Source organism: Polypterus senegalus, chromosome 6, assembly GCF_016835505.1.
Source record: "Polypterus senegalus isolate Bchr_013 chromosome 6, ASM1683550v1, whole genome shotgun sequence".
In the NCBI taxonomy this organism is placed as follows: domain Eukaryota; kingdom Metazoa; phylum Chordata; class Cladistia; order Polypteriformes; family Polypteridae; genus Polypterus; species Polypterus senegalus.
In genome coordinates, this window is record NC_053159.1 from 172246578 (window position 1) to 172263213 (window position 16636).

The 16636-nt window shown below is 35.9% G+C and overlaps 1 protein-coding gene across 2 annotated transcripts in view; it reads right to left on the reverse strand.

Annotated features, from left to right (window-relative positions):
* stk39 (serine threonine kinase 39) overlaps positions 1 to 16636 on the reverse strand; it is a 161048-nt gene that overhangs the window by 55824 nt on the left and 88588 nt on the right. For both annotated transcript variants that reach the window (XM_039757539.1, XM_039757540.1), the window contains 3 exons: positions 7999 to 8025; positions 6058 to 6114; positions 2332 to 2393 (listed from right to left, as the gene is read on the reverse strand). In XM_039757539.1, the coding sequence (XP_039613473.1) occupies positions 2332 to 2393; positions 6058 to 6114; positions 7999 to 8025 (146 nt within the window). The remainder of the gene's footprint in view (positions 1 to 2331; positions 2394 to 6057; positions 6115 to 7998; positions 8026 to 16636) is intronic.

The window sequence follows — 16636 nt, forward strand, 5'->3', positions numbered from 1 at the left end:
AAACAGGAGCACCTGGAAGAAACCCACACAAACACGGGGACAACATGCAAACTCCACATAGGGAGGACCCAGAACGTGAAGCCTGGCCTCCATAGTGCAAGGCAGCAGTCCTAACACTGCACCACTGTACCTTCTTCTTTTACTAATGATGTCACATTTAACTGGTATGTTCTCTAAATACTGCTGTCTTCAATGCTGTTAGTAATGCCTAATGTATAGGCAGTTGATGGTAATTTGCCTCAGTATGACGCTGATCTGTTTTGTCTATAAAATGGGTGACAAAACTGCCTTTTGGAGGATATTGCCATTGGCAGGCTATGCAAAGTTTTTAGATATTACAGTGATTTTTGGCTCATGATGATAACTGGCTAATAAGCTGATTTAGACATCCTAGAGCCATCCTCTTAGATTCGTGTGCTGAATTGGAGGCTATATTACAGAGACCATCATGCAGAAATCACATAATCCCTGTCCTGTTGCAGGTTTCAACAACTATGAGCTATTTGGCAACAGGTGCATTTCAGCGTCACCGCTGAGCTGTGTCTTGTCACCTGTATACTATGGTAAACTTAAGATGCTATTCAAATAAATCCAGTTTCCTTACAGTTAGCAGGAGCAAGCCGATATTAAAAGGTAATTTACAGCGATTGCTGATTTTCCTGTTATCTGTATAAAAGACTGTACACATGATGCAATAAAGACACCATTTCTGCAAATTTACAAACGTGGTACATGTTACTAGCTTTCATAATAAACGTTTTATTAACTTATTACTTGTTGATTGATTTTTTTTAATGAATTGACCATTTACTTTGAAACTTAGGCCAAATTTATACTTCAAAGAGAGGCAATCTATGGTTGTTTGGGACGGGAAATAAGACCCACAGCACTTTGTGAGCTTGTACACTTTGCCTTTAATTTTACAGATTTCTGCGACTGGAGAATTCTAAATTCTCACCATATGAAGAATATATTATCATTCAAACATTCTTGTTAACTTGAGGGGAGAAGTCTTATGTTGTACTTATGCCAGATAGCTTGACATTTAAACCTAAATGATTGACTTTTAATCAGGATGTGGAATTTTGTGTCAGAATCTCTACAGCAATGCTAACTTTACTATTTAAAAGTTTAAAAGCAATGCATTTTATTTTACAGTACATGAACAAAGATTAATATGCATGAAGAGAGATTGAGCTAAATCCTTCCATCCTAAACAAACTGAGATTAAAAGGTGACATAATGGAAGCTTTTTAAACTACAAACTAGTGTAGATATTGGCTGCTCCTTTAAAATAAGTTCTTCAACAAGAAAAGGGATGCAAAAATAAAAGTGATTTAAAAATGTATTTCTTATAAATATTTAGGCATACTCTTCCCCACTACAAATACCGTATATGGATTAAATTACCAAGTAATGTAATTGATTGCACTATCTTGGTGGCCCTTTAAATCTTAACTTAAACCTAGCTTTAACTGAGTGAACAGGGACTGACAATCTACATTGGGATAACATAGTCTACTCTCATCAAGGCTGTTATTCATATATATATATATATATATATATATATATATATATATATATATATATATATATAAATGAAGCTTCTTTGAAATCAGCTGTTTCTTTAGAGTGAGAAGAACAGCTTAACATAGTTTTAGCGTCTCAAGTGGTAACTCCTGGTAGCCACCCTAAGGAGTTTACCAGACACACTGCACCTGGAGGAGGCCTAATGTCAAACTCAGGATACAGTAGGAAGGTTAAATATCTTGGCTGGTTTTACACAGAAACCATAGCTAGGGACAGTATGGTCTGGTCTTGGCTTGCCAACTCAATGTGTTACTACATGCTCTCAACACCAAGCTAACATAAGGTGAATTAGTAGGATAATTTTTAGGCAACTTTATTTATTAAAGGCACTTGCAATAAGCATCCATTACAACTGTTTACATATATTTTGTTACAATTAAAATAGAAAGCGATTTGATCAATGAGCAACTTTGTAGTTAAAGACAAGTACCCTTTGGCATACTGCCATCACACATATAACACCAAACCTGGTTAACAACACTAAAGTGTTCAAAGGTTCAAAGTCTCAATGGGATCTACTGACTTGAAAACCTGGTAAATTTTTCTTTAACTTGGTCTAGTAGATTACCTCTTTGAAAACTACCAAAGAACTGATGCCACACATCATATAAAAAGAAAAACCTTTACAAAAGTGTTTATCAGTAAGTTAAACTACAATTAGCTTGAAGTAACAGCATATTAGATTGTTATCCTTATTATGATGATTAAAAACAAGAAATTTTATTTAATCTTTTTTCTTACCTTAGCCTTAAAACCAGGTTTATAGAAGTCTGCCCATGAATATATTGGTAATTCTTCACTGGCTGAATAAAGAAAAAACAAATTATTGCTATATAATTTACATTCCTAAAGGAAATGCATTCATAAAATATTGTGCTTCAAAAACTGTTACCTAAAAGTAAGATGAATTGAATAAAAGAAAACCTAGCAAAGATTGGAGTTATTTTACTTTTTCATGTAGGATTAAGTTTTGAATGCAGAGTGTTTGTGGAGATGAGTGTCTATAGCTTTGTTAGTAGGGCCCTTGAATTGGACTGGCATCAGTTTAAGGAACAAATGCCGGCCAGCAGCTAACTTTTGTTTCAGCTCCCTAATTTGTGAATTTTATACAGGATGAACTATAACTTTATAAATAGCAATCCAAAGGAGAATACTGTGATGAGTGGTACGCATGGGCTTGCGTCCCTGTTGTGATGGGTTCCAGTCCATAACCTGGACAGGAGGCCTTGTGAATGAGATGGCAGGACGAAAGGCAGAAAGTTTCCTGCCCTAACCAGAATGGTGGCAGAAGATGCCAATATAAAACTGGGAACAAAGGCTTCTTGATGAGGATGGATGAAAGAACAAAACCCAGCCACAAGGCCAGTATAAAGGAGAGACAGACAGCGACAACATACTTAAGACCACATTCTCCAACCAAGATGCTAGATGGCAGCATCCCTGGTCCTCCGTATCTATAGGGTACTTGCATGGCATGCTGGGAACTGTAGTCCCATGGTGAAGCCCTGTTGGGTTCCATGGGAGCCACCAGGGAGTGCTGTAGGGATTTAGCAAACCCTGCTTTGTGGGATTTCTGTATGACCCAGAAGTGCTTCCTACGGATCAGGTCCTAGCACAGATAGCACTCCTGGGTCACAGATTAAAGAAGCTGCTCTGCCTCACCCTTTTCCAACCAGTTGAAATTGGGTGGAAGAGGGCAAATCTTTGCCCGGAAGGAGTGAAGAAAGTAAAAGAGAGAATACTTATTTTTGTATTACCTTGAATGAAGCATCCGTTAAGTAAGTTCATTACAATAAACCATATTTTTTGACCTGGGATTGTGTCTGTAAGATTCTGTTTGGAATTTGAGGCTTGGGACACAAAAAAAGTATAGTCTCGCATTGCTTGGTAATTACAAATATAAACACAGTAAGAAACAAGACATGAGAGGGGGGTAATAAGGGTCGCTAAGAAAATATAAATATACTAGACTTTCAAAAAACATTTAATTTGGCTCCATATCAAAGTTAAATTCTGAATGTATGAATTATGAAAACTGATTTAAAATTGTTTAATAGTCTAGAGAAAGACAGTACAGATAAGAAGAGAATGCTCTACATGTAGCAAGCCATCAAAATTTGTGTTACAAACGTTATTTTTTGCAATTTACATTAATTACACAGATTCTGACTTTATTAAGTAAATTTGTGAAATATGAAGATCAAATAAAACCTGGAGGGGCAGTAAATCATGGCAAGACTGCAAAAGCAATTCAAAGGTAGCAAACACATGAAAATCATATTAAATGCAGGTAAAAGTAACAATAACTCAAAAATTTACACAAATTAACATTGACTTTCGTTTCTCATTGTACAACTCACTACCAAACACCCTTCTCTTAGCTTCTTATCCACTCTCAAGTACTGTTGTAGCATTTTATTTTGCTTCCACATAGATAAACCTGCCAACTTCTGCAGCTCCTTTCAAGCATATCCTCCACCTCAACTGACATAACTATCTCAGTATTCCACAGTTTTTAATTGTGTTTCGGTATTACCTTTGTCTAATTGCAGGCGACTTCTGTTATTTTCAGCCACACTTTCTTCATTACTTCACACTGACAATGTGCACCTAATGATTCTGAAATCTCATTCACTCTTGCTACTAATGTTTCAGCAAATCAGCTTCTCACAATCTCCTTCAACACCTTAAAGGGCTTCAGCCTTTGCACATACATCCTTACTTTTCTGTAAGACTCTACATAAAAAGAGCTCTTACAACCAAGAAATACTATGATACACAACCTTCTCCAGGGATTAACTTCACATTTTTACCATGTCCTAATTGCCTTTCCACACCAACAAATACTAAACCATAATCCTTACAACACCAGATTAGTTTGTCACAAAGTTTCTCAAACATAGTGTCACACTCAACCATTCCTATTAATCTTCTAGAATACAGAATCCTCTAACCTAACATTCCAGTTACCAAAGCTAACTCCCGCATATATTCCTTTACAACCATCAGAAATGGTTTCCAAAATGCCATTAAAGTTATCACCCATCAAAATCACCTTCTTCTCAGTTACCAAACCATTACCTACTCAGTATGTCCCAAAACTCATCTTTCTCTTTGTAGCATCTCTGAATCTGTGGTGCATATACCAGGACTATATTCATTAAATACATTTTAACAACTGGCAACAGACTCATTCACCCTCTGCTCATTTTCTTGACACAAGTACATGAACTCCACTTTTACTATCATAATTCTTCTGCCACAAAAAGTTATACCTTTCATCATTCCAACTAAGCAGTCTTATATCATTTCTTTCCACCTTCACTTCTGTACACAATACACATCTACTCTCCTGTTTGGCACTTTCAACATGTAGCCGAATTTTCCCTTTATACTCCCAATATTATAATTTTCAATCCTAATGTTCCCTCTACTTCATACCTCTTACTCACTACATTATCTTCATTTCCAGTACCACCATCATAAATAGGGTTTCTCCTGTCTGTGGTCTGGTTCCCACACTTTCAGTTTTAGAGAGGTAAGGGTACACACTAGGTACAATGAGATGTACTCTACTAATACTTTATAACTCTCATCACTGCATTATTAAGGGGGCGTCGGAGAAGAGGTTTTTGAAGCCAGATGCCTTTCTTCATACAAACCTTCTTTATCATAAGGAAAAGTGGTGGAGACGTTAATTTAACCCCAGCTCACAGTAGTAAAACGCATATTGGGGGTGTCACGAGACAACAACAAAAAACAATAACTAATAAATATAAATCAAGGGACCTTTTACTTATTTAATTAGGGAACCATATATATGAGAAAACTAAAGAAAGTTAATGGGAAGTACAGTATATTGTAAATAGGATGTGAGAATCTGGAATAAACACTGGACTCATGTAGCTAAAGCTGGATTCTTGTCCGCCTTTAACAAATATCTGGATGAAATACTGGAATGTCTTTGCTATTATACAACCCTATTAATTTGGATGAACTGAACAGTATCTTCTTGCTTGTAATAATTGTGTTGTAATGAAAAAAAAAAAACACTTACTAAAACATACAACCTTCATTATTTATCTGATGAGTAATGTAGTTGCTGCTCACTCTTTTTGAACATGTGTGTAAAGTGATGGAATGAATGAGTCTCCAATTTGTAAAATCTCTTATGTTCTTATTATATATGTATAAAATGTAGTATCTAGCTTTTAACTAAGAGATTGTTTTCTTATCTGGTGTCTCGTGTGACCAATTATATTTGCTGGGTAAAAAAATAGAAACATGGACTTGTAATTCTTAGAAACATACTACTTCCAAAAGGAAAACAAACAAAAGTTTAGTTACTAAAATATGCAATATATTCAAATGTTTTTAAAAGGTATAAAGGAATGTGAATTTTACACAAACTAATGCAATATATCAAACATGTCACACGTATTATAAATATTATAGTCTACAACATACCTGAGATTCTTGCATTGACAGCTCCTGCATAGGAATACTGTTTGCATTGCATTCATTCTGCACAGAATAAAACACTGCTGTTAAAATTTGTTGCGGATTGGGAAGTGTCTTGTATCTTAAATAAAAAGATTTTGAGATTAACACACTGTTACCTATAGTGTATAAAACTTATGTTTTTTTCCTATATAACTTATTAACTCCATTTATATCCTAAATTAAAACACCGTGAGTTATAGAAACTTTACAAAGTTATAAGCAAAATTCTGCTTTAATTCAGTAACTTATATTTACTTAAAAATAGTTCATTAATGTATTACACTAGCATAAAGAAGAACATATTGCTATGCAGTTCCTATGTTTTCATGTGATGATGCGGGTTCTGCTCCATGCTCCCATCTTATTTCTAGGAGATCTGAACTCGACACCATTGATAATATCAAGCTGGACAGTGAGGCACGACAATGAAGCAAGGGGATGCAAAGTGCTTTTATTAAAACAGCAAAATCCAAAAACAAAGTGTCCAACTAAAGTACAGTGCATCAAAGTTCCTTAAATAAATAATCCATAAAAAGCTGTGAATTATGAAGGTTAAAAACACACTAGAAAAAAAATCCCTTAAAAACAACGAGGTTAAAACAATGGCTGGAAGTAGTCTTTTAAAACAAATCCCGGTGCCTTTCTATTGGTGACTCCCCTGCTTCTCCCGTCCAGGCTATGCACCATTTGAGCCTCCCTAGCTGCAGCTGACCTTCTTTCTGCCTCCCACTGCTGGTCTGTTTGCATTTCCGGTCCCTGTCTCCGGTAGGCTTTACCAGACCGTGACTTGGGCTCCCCAGCAACCAGGGCGCTCACGCTGGGGCTTTCACTTCCCAAGTCCCAACTCCAGCTGCCTTCTCGGCCTTATGCGGCGAGCTGTCCTCCTTCCGGTTACTCCTGTTCCTCACTAACGCTCAGCAGGAGCGACCACTACCGACTGCTCCCGAGGTGCAGGCCAAACATCCCACGAGGGCTCACTGTCCAGCTGCCTTTCTCTGTCTACAGAGAGCACATCCGCTTGCTCACGCAGAGGGGACTGGGTGGTCTCATGGTCTGGAATCCCTACAGATTTTATTTTTTTCTCCAGCCGTCTGGAGTTTTTTTTTTCTGTCCCCACTGGCCATTGGACCTTACTTATTCTATGTTAATTAATGTTGACTAATTTTGTTTTCTTATTGTGTCTTTCTATTCTTTATTATGTAAAGCACTTTGAGCTACTGTTTGTATGAAAATGTGCTATATAAATAAATATTGTTGTTGGCTTTCTCCACCCTGCTTACTACCTTCTTCTTCTCCTGTAACCTCCGTTCATCCTTTTTCTTTCACTCTCCTCACCCACCTCACACTTCTATTATATGATCCGGGGACGTGGATCAGGTGTGGCAATAAGCAGCTTCCGGCATCAATTACGGATGTGGACAACTTCTCAACTGTGCACTTAAGTGAGGACCACCGCATCACAAATTCACCCGGGAACCTGCTCCAGCCACACTACCACGCTCCCTCTCTAAGCCGCGAGTGTGGCGACTATTTATTTAAAAGGTGGCCTTTTTGACTTGAGCTGTGGACCCGCTACATCACATTTCATAAAGTTACAATCTAATTCAACAAGTATTTTAATTTTACATAAGAAATGAATCAGATTTCACAGGCTAAAAAACTGATTAAAAAGCAAATTTCAATATGTGAAAAATGTAGTTTGTGATGAGTTTATTTGTAAATAATTTATTTCACAAAATCTGTGAAAACAAGAATAATTTAAATAAGTATTTCATTCAACTATAATAACTTGAAACACATTTATTGTTCAAGTTTGACTATACTTGATGATCATAAGATCTTATCTTATATATGGTGTCTAAATTAAATCATTTAACTTCTTGTGAATGTAAAAATAAAAATTACCTCAATTTCGTCCTTCACTCTTCGAGACTAAAAAAAGAATATTTGCAGAATTTTATTCCATTCTATAGGTATTTTAATAGACAACATATGTAACAATTATATAATAATTCTGAAATAACAAAATGTACGATGGTGATTTAATGAGTTTACCATTAAATAGGCCACAGACTAAAAGATTCTATATGAACAGTATTAATTAAACATTATTTAAACAATATAATAAACTCTATAGTGTCAAACATCATATGATCATCTTTTACAGTATTTATAAGGTTAAAAACACTTACAAATTTTGCAGAAAAACATTTGATGATTATTCCATTAAACTAGATTAATAGTCTCAAACACATCACTATCTATACCACATATATATCTCACAGATTTACGTTTTGGCTGTCAAAATGTACAGAATTGTTTTCCTGTGTAAATCCAATGCCTTTATTCTATACATGCATTAATTCAACAGATATTACTTTAACACTGAAATAAGCAATGAAACTTATGACAATCAAAAATAGCAAAGATGTGCGAGAATAAGAAATTATTAAAATCTGTGCTTTAATGGAGAATTTGGAAAATTGTACTGAAATACATATGAAGAGAATAACTGAATAGAAAGATGAATCTGGTTGTTTTATATGTTCATTTCAACTCGCTTAACTAAGCAGTGTGCTGTAAATTAAAGTGTTATTAAAAGACATGAAAATATTAGTGAGAGGTTTAAAATAGAAATTATAATACAGTTTTACCATTTAGTGCAAAATTTTGGGATTTAAATGTTTATTTTTGCATTTACCTTAATCATTTACAAAAAAAATCCGGAAACCATGTCATTTAGATATTTAACGTGGGAATGACAAACACTTAGACAAGTAATGTTCTATAACCATTTGCCAAGGATTCTACAATATATTATCTTAATATCAGGACGGTGATACAATAAGTTTTTGTATTAAGCTTTTAAAATTTAAAGTATTATGAATCTTTTCTACAATATACAGCTGTTTATCTGGTTGAAGACAATTGTTAAAAATTATATTCCAACAAGGGTAAAAGGTATCAAACTATTAAACTTAAGAAGGAAAACCTTTGATACAACTAATAGATAAAATAATTAAACAATGGAAAAATAAAGGTTTCACAGCTGTCTTCACAGAACAAGAATGGGTATCATTTATGTTACCTAACACATACACATATGTGTTAGGTAGATTTGGTAGTCTGGCTCTGACATAATGTCCCTCTGTTTAGAGTAGGGTTGTCAACTAATTGAGGTTAGAATATTTTATATATTAAAAATGTGGTCTCAAAACACTGTACATCAGGGCTATTCAATTACAAATTTAGTTGGGCCAGGTATTTTCAGTGGCCAATAAGCAGCAGGTAATAAAAAAATTTAAACCAACATGAATGTGTTGAAAAACAAGTAATTTTTATTCATTCTTTCCCTTTTAAATATGGTCACATCTGACACAGACACATCAAAAAGTGCATAAAAAAACAATCTAAAAACTATACATGTAATTGAACAGAATCTGAAGTAATAGAAATATTTTTTTACCACTTCTGGAATAAGAAGAAAACATTTTGGTCATATCAGACACAGGCACATCACAAAGTACATTTAACAGAATAAAAAATAACTATCCATGCAATCAAAGCTATCAGTACTCAAACCCATAACAAGTGACAACAGTAACTAACACACATGAAAGCAACGTCTACTGCACACAAAGTAGGTTTGTTTAAAATCACCACATGTCTGATTAGCAGTACTTTTTAATTTTTTTTAAACAAAAAGGAGGCAGTACGCATACTTTGGCATTTGGATCAAGTCTGAGCTACTGTGAAGGCATACAGTGACTGAGAGTCCTAGAGCTACTGGTTTTATTTGGTGAAAAAACAATGTTTAAAATTTGAAATTGACATATCTTCATGTACAATAATAATTTTTTACCTTTCTATAGCACTTTACATGCTATTCAAAGCACTTGACAAACTCCACACAGTGAGGACCTGGGACATGAACCTATGATCTCCTTTATGCCACCTGAAAAGGTGTGCTGTGCTGCATAATATTGTGCTTGATAAGTTTAAAATTAAAAAACACAGAAGTTCTGAAATAGAAGAATACTAACAGCAGGTTAATAATGAGCTCTACATTCTACAAAAAAGTTACGTAATCCTGCAAAGCAATCAGTGCTTAATTTGCTTAAGTTTTAAAGAAAATTCCAAACTTGTTGCATGTTTTCATCAAATGCAGTCTTTCTAATTTGTTTTTTGCTTGGAATGTTAATGGCCGATTGTCATCCTCGTAACAGCCACTAATCCGCAGGATCAAAGTGTTTGAGTGGAGGGCCAACCAATTATATGAAGTGTGGAGACAGTGCTTGTCAGTAGCAAGGCTCTCATTGGAGTAATCATTAGATTCATTTGCACAAACCCATGTTCACACTAACTTGATGAGAGTGGAATACAACTAAGACTCAGCACACAATTGATTATAGAATCATTTAATATATAGTTGATGTCATGACCATCTGTCACAGCCGAGGTGTGTACTGTCACTAAAAGTGAAGGAAAAAAAAAAAAATCAGTTTATCACAGTCTACTATCACCACTTTTAGACACACAACTAAGTACTGCATTGTGGGTTTGGTTGAATATTGCTAGGCTATGCAGAGGGCTGCATTCATGGTCTGTACTACTGTAGGAATTTATGTAGGAATTTCAAGTGGCCTTCAGGACGCCATTTGAGTAGGCCAGCTGTATACAAAGGTGCACTTAATATTTTAAAATCTTTGGTGCTACTTATATGTAGGTTGCCATGAAGCACATGTAGATCGATAACATCCTTTTTTCATTATAAATTATTCAACTTTCCTACACAATAAAAAACACTTTGAAAATTACTCAGTTCTCAAATATTGATCAAAGCTTCAATTTCATTAACTAGATAAATCATGTTTTATATCTCTTTTCATTTTTTTTAAACATTGGCCAGACATGACAAGAGCAAAGCAAACATCTGCAGGAACTTGCAAAAACAGTAGCCAAATATGTAAAGTTATTTCAACTCATGTTTTTGGCTTCCCCTATTTCTCTTTTATTACACTGATTTGTGAATTCTAAACTCAGGATAAATAAACCTTGAACCCTCATACCTATCTGAAGTTGGAGCAACAGTCATAATTTGCAGTAGGACAGACAATTTAATTTTATGACAGCATTCCAAAATGCATGATTCATATTAAGCTTTATTTGTTGAAACATTGTGAAAAACAAAATGAATGCATCTGCTGGAATGAAAAAAAAAACCAATACAATAGGGGCATGGGGTATATGAAAATAGTGAATGAGACTTATTTTTATCAAAGTGGAAAAAATTGCAAATTAAGCAATGTACATATTTATTTTTATATCTTTTTAAATAAAAATGCAATTACATAAGCAATAAGCAACATATTGGTTCCATCAGACATGCTTCATGTAAGTCATTGTGGTACTGAAAGTGTTTCAGATCTAGGACCAACTTGTAAATGTCAAATATACAGTGGACCTTCTAACAATCACTTACCAATGCAATTCTGTGTTGAAGATTATATGTTAAAATACACAGATTTACTTCACTAAAAACTATTATGTGAAAAATACTAACATTTTAATCCATTGGTGCAGTATTTTGAGTTTTAATACCAGCAAACCATTATATCCCCTCTGCCATGAAGATGTATAACAGCAGACTGTCAGTCAGCACCAATACAGCAGAAGGGGCACACCAGGAATTAAAAGATTTTATTAATGAAGATTCCTTAATGATTGCCAGTTATTAGTACAACTGTTTTATTTTTGTCTTCCAACCATAGGTGCACTTTACCAACTGAGGAATTAAAAGATTGCAATGGCAAGATGGGCTAACCAAACAGACATTAATATGTGTTCATAACAAAGATCCATGTGGAAGTGGAACTGAGTTGCTGAGCTTGTAAAAGTGTCAAAGAAAACTAACAAAAAGAGAGGGGCGATCACAAGAAGTGATCAACTAAGTGGTGTCACTGTAGTATATGGGTGGCATATTTAGAGAATTACAGTAAAACTGAATGATGGCTGATTATTGTTTTAGACATGTTTCTAGGGGATCCATGTTTACTTAGTACCACAGATTCTGGGCAACAACCGGACTGTTAGAGATAAATACAGTACCTAACTTGAAGAATAGACCTATCTGAACGATTTAGAGGTCACTGCTATGATGATTGTTTTTTGCGGAGCACACTCTTAGATTCATTAACACAAGTTCCCAATCTTGTTTGCTAATTTAACATTTTATTTGGCATTAGCTAGTCTGTTGGCTAAATTAAATAAATACAGTAACCCCTCCTCGATCGCAGGGGTTGCGTTCCAGACCCCTCGCGATAGGTGAAAATCCGCGAAGTAGAAACCATATGTTTCTATGGTTATTTTTATATATTTTAAGCTCTTATAAACTCTCCCACACTGTTTATAAATATTCCCCGCAGAGTTATACAGCATAATCCCTTTGTATTCTCTTAGATATTAGGTAAGATTCATTGAAATTATGTATGTAAACACACTGTTTATATACAGTAAAACCTAAATATTATTTTAAAGATATTGAGTGTCTCCGATATCACATGTTACAGCCATTACGAAAGACAGGCCACCGGCAATAAATACGTACAATGCAAGAAAAATAGTATACAGCAAATGTATGTGTACAGTGACACTAAACGTACGTACATGTACTAAGTACTGTAAGTAGAAAATTAATTATGGTTACTCACCAGCAATGACACGATGACTTGTCCGATAACAATGAGTTTAATTTTACTGCACAACAAAGGAGAGCGTTACAGCCCTTAAAGGAGCCTCTTCAGGCGATTGTGTAGCACTGCCGTTGTTCTTCTTCAATCCAAATCCCTAAAGTAGATTCCACCCAGACTACTGCCTTATTACATCCACTTACAACTCGTTTTGCACCCTGGTTAAAAGGACACTGCGGCCGTAGATCTTATATTCCTTTCCTACTTTTTAAATAAAAAGAATCGTAGCCTTCAACAAATCCAAAACGTTTACCTTTTCGCAATCGTTAACATCTTCCGTTTGCTTGGGCACGGCCCCTGAAGCAGTAGCAGATCGTTTTGGAGCCATAATGAAGGGCTTGACTATGCACAAAGATAAACACAAAAGAGCACAACTCTTTACACAGCGAAACACGTTGATGCTGAATGAGCGAGACGAGACTTCCTGGTTAACACTGCATTCAGCAAGCAGGAACTTAACTGCGTGCTCTGATTGGTTAGCTTCTCAGTCAGGAGGACTTAACTCCGTGCTCTGATTGGTTAGCTTCTCAGTCATCCTCCAATAGCGTCCCTTGTATGAAATCAACTGGGCAAACCAACTGAGGAAGCATGTACAGGAAGTAAAAAGACACATTGTCCAGAACCGCGAAGCAGCGAAAAATCTGCGTTATATATTTAGTTATGCTTTCATATAAAATCCGCGATAGAGCGAAACCGCGAAAGTCAAAGCGCGATATAGCGAGGGATTACTGTAAATACAATTATGGAGAAATTAAACATCACTCATCACATGCAGACATGTGATGCTTAGTAGATTAGTACAGTTTTGGGTTTTTTTTTGTTTTGACACCCTTCACAAAATCACCACCCAAACTATGAAGGAAAGCTCAGAAATGTTTGCAATACATATGAGGTATTTTATCAGCAAGCATTTCAATCACTTGGCAATCTAACTTTTATTTTCTGAGCATTATGCTGGTGGTGGTGTTACTGTCCCTCATGCTAAGAACAGATTTTGCAATAGCCTGTCACACAATGAAGTGATCCATTTTACAAACATGTCTATTTACTTAATCAAATGTAAAGGTGGATGTGCGTGAAGCAAAAAGAAGGCATCATATGGAATGGGAGCATCAAATCCAAACTTTAGTGTGATCGTACTTTTTCCTTTGTCCTACTGCTGTAAAGAGGCAAAAATATTTCAAACACTGTATAAAATATATTTCTACAGATGTTGTATGCATGCACACAAACTAGGATTCCTTTACTTATAAATAATGCCAAAAAATACTTATTCTCTGTGCACTAATCTATACTAATAAAAGGCAAAGCCCTCACTCACTCACTCACTCACTCACTCACTCACTCACTCATCACTAATTCTCCAACTTCCCGTGTGGGTGGAAGGCTGAAATTTGGCAGGTTCATTCCTTACAGCTTCCTTACAAAAGTTGGGCAGGTTTTATATCGAAATTCTACGCGTAATGGTCATAACTGGAAGCAGTTTTTCTCCATTTACTGTAATGTAGATGAGCTTCAACGCCGTGGGGGCGGAGTTTCGTGTGACATCATCACGCCTCCCACGTAATCACGCAGTACATAGAAAATCAGGAAGACCTCCAAAAAGCGCTGAAGAAAACATGCATTATATAATTGAGAAGGCAGCGAAACAATAAGAAGCGAGCGAGTGACATATACAACCATATTCATGAGTTCTGCTACTTCGGAAACAAAGCATGATGTAAACCTACACTTTAAATTAAGTTCATAGACAGGCTGCCGCTGGCGTTTGTAATTTAGTGCCTGCCCATATAAGGCCGTCCGTCAGCGACAATCCAATAGCAAACTGCCACGGGTAAATATTCACGGGTGAAGGACTGTGCTTATGGAGAGGAACATGAGATGGTCAGGGTGGTGTTTGACACAAACTCAGCGAAACTGCGAGAGAAAGTTTTAAGTGCCAGGACTAAGGTAACATGAAATACAGCCATGGACATAGCACGAGATGGCACCATGTACACCGAGTGGCTCACGTGAACTGACGCAGTGCACAGACAAAAAGCAACAGTTCCAAAGAGCGCTGAACAAAAACCGAATTACACAATTGAAAAGGCAGCAAAAAATATGAAGCGTCTGATACATACAAGCATATTCATAAATCCAAAACTAAAAAGCTTTTTTAACACACTACTTCTCCGCTGCGATACGCGGGTATATATATATATGTATATATATATCCCGATCTACATACTCGAATAATGGATACTTTATTCGCCATCAATGATTGTTTTGGTAAAGCCATACTCAGTGTATTCATTAGATGAACGGTAAAAAAGTAAGAGCGAGGGGAGGATGACTTATTGAGGCATGCAGGCTGTAGTGCGCGTCAACTCTATCTGAATTGCGCGATCACATTTGAAAAAATATATCTTTTCAAGTTCTATTTAGTCCATATGTGTCAAACTCAAGGGCGGGCCACATCCGCCCGCGTAATTATATCCGCCCGCGAGATCATTTTATATACTGTATTATTGTTATTAAAGCCGGGTATATGAAGCGCTGGTAACACAATAAACTACAGATCCCATAATGCAGCGCTTCAGCTGCCTTGCCAACACTTACGCGTTAATCAAGTCTAGCTTATGATGCTGCAAGTTATTGCGAAGCTAGCTCACACGATGCTGAAGAGAAAAGTTGATTCTGAAAATAGAGCCTTTAAAAACCGATGGGAGGCTGAGTATATGTTTACTGAACCCGTGTGTCTCATTTGTGGAGCTAATGTGGCTGTAATTACAGAATTTAATCTAAGACGGCACTATGAGACAAAACATCACGGTAACCTGAAGAAGAAGATACAGAAAGCAGAAGAATTAAATAAGAATCTGACACTTCAGCAGACGTTTTTACCGTGCACAATCACAAAGTGATTTCAAGTGAAGCTGCTTTTATGGGAGACACAAATGCACCAGTGCACCTTGACCCACTTTCCCTGTTCCCAAGTAATGTTAAACCAAGTCGTCACTACGGTGTTCCCAAATACGCACTTTGCTGATAAACTGAGCGCACTGAGTTTGCACGGCGCTTTGGTGACTTCGAAGAACAAAAAAAGTCCGTCTACATGCGGCTCGAACCTTGTGCATGTTTGGTAGCACATATCTGTGTGAGAAGCTCTTCTCAGTGATAAAGACTAACAAAACAGCACACAGGAGTCGCCTCACTGATGAGCACCTGCAATCCATCCTGAGAATCTCCACAACACAGAACCTCACACCAAACATAAACGAACCTGTTGCCAAAAAAAGACGCCAGGCGTTTAGCTCTAAAATGACATATGAGCAAAGACAACTGAATGATTTGATTTGTTATTGCTGAAAGGAACACATTTTATTTATATTTCTAGGTTTTGTTATGCAGCATGTTCATATTTGAATTTGTATAATTTTGACAGGATATATTTTTATGGAGAGCAAAATCTTTTGGGATATTTAAAATCTAAGTTTATTTTTTATATAAAATTACATAAGAGTAAAGAAATGTGTTTGTTCTTTTAACATTTACTTTATTTCTAACTTGTATAATTTAGACAGGATATATTTTTATGGAGAGCAAAATATTATAAGTTGTTTAAGGTTTGAGTTGATTTATTCACGAATAATATTCCTGTCTGTTTTTACCATTCCTACCAAAGATATTTCTGTCGACTAAATAAAAATTCCTTCTATTTAAAATTTAAATAGAATTTGAACAAATACGATAGTTCATAATATCCACGCAGACTTGCACGTAAGAGCGGGAGTTATCCGTTTTAACAAGTA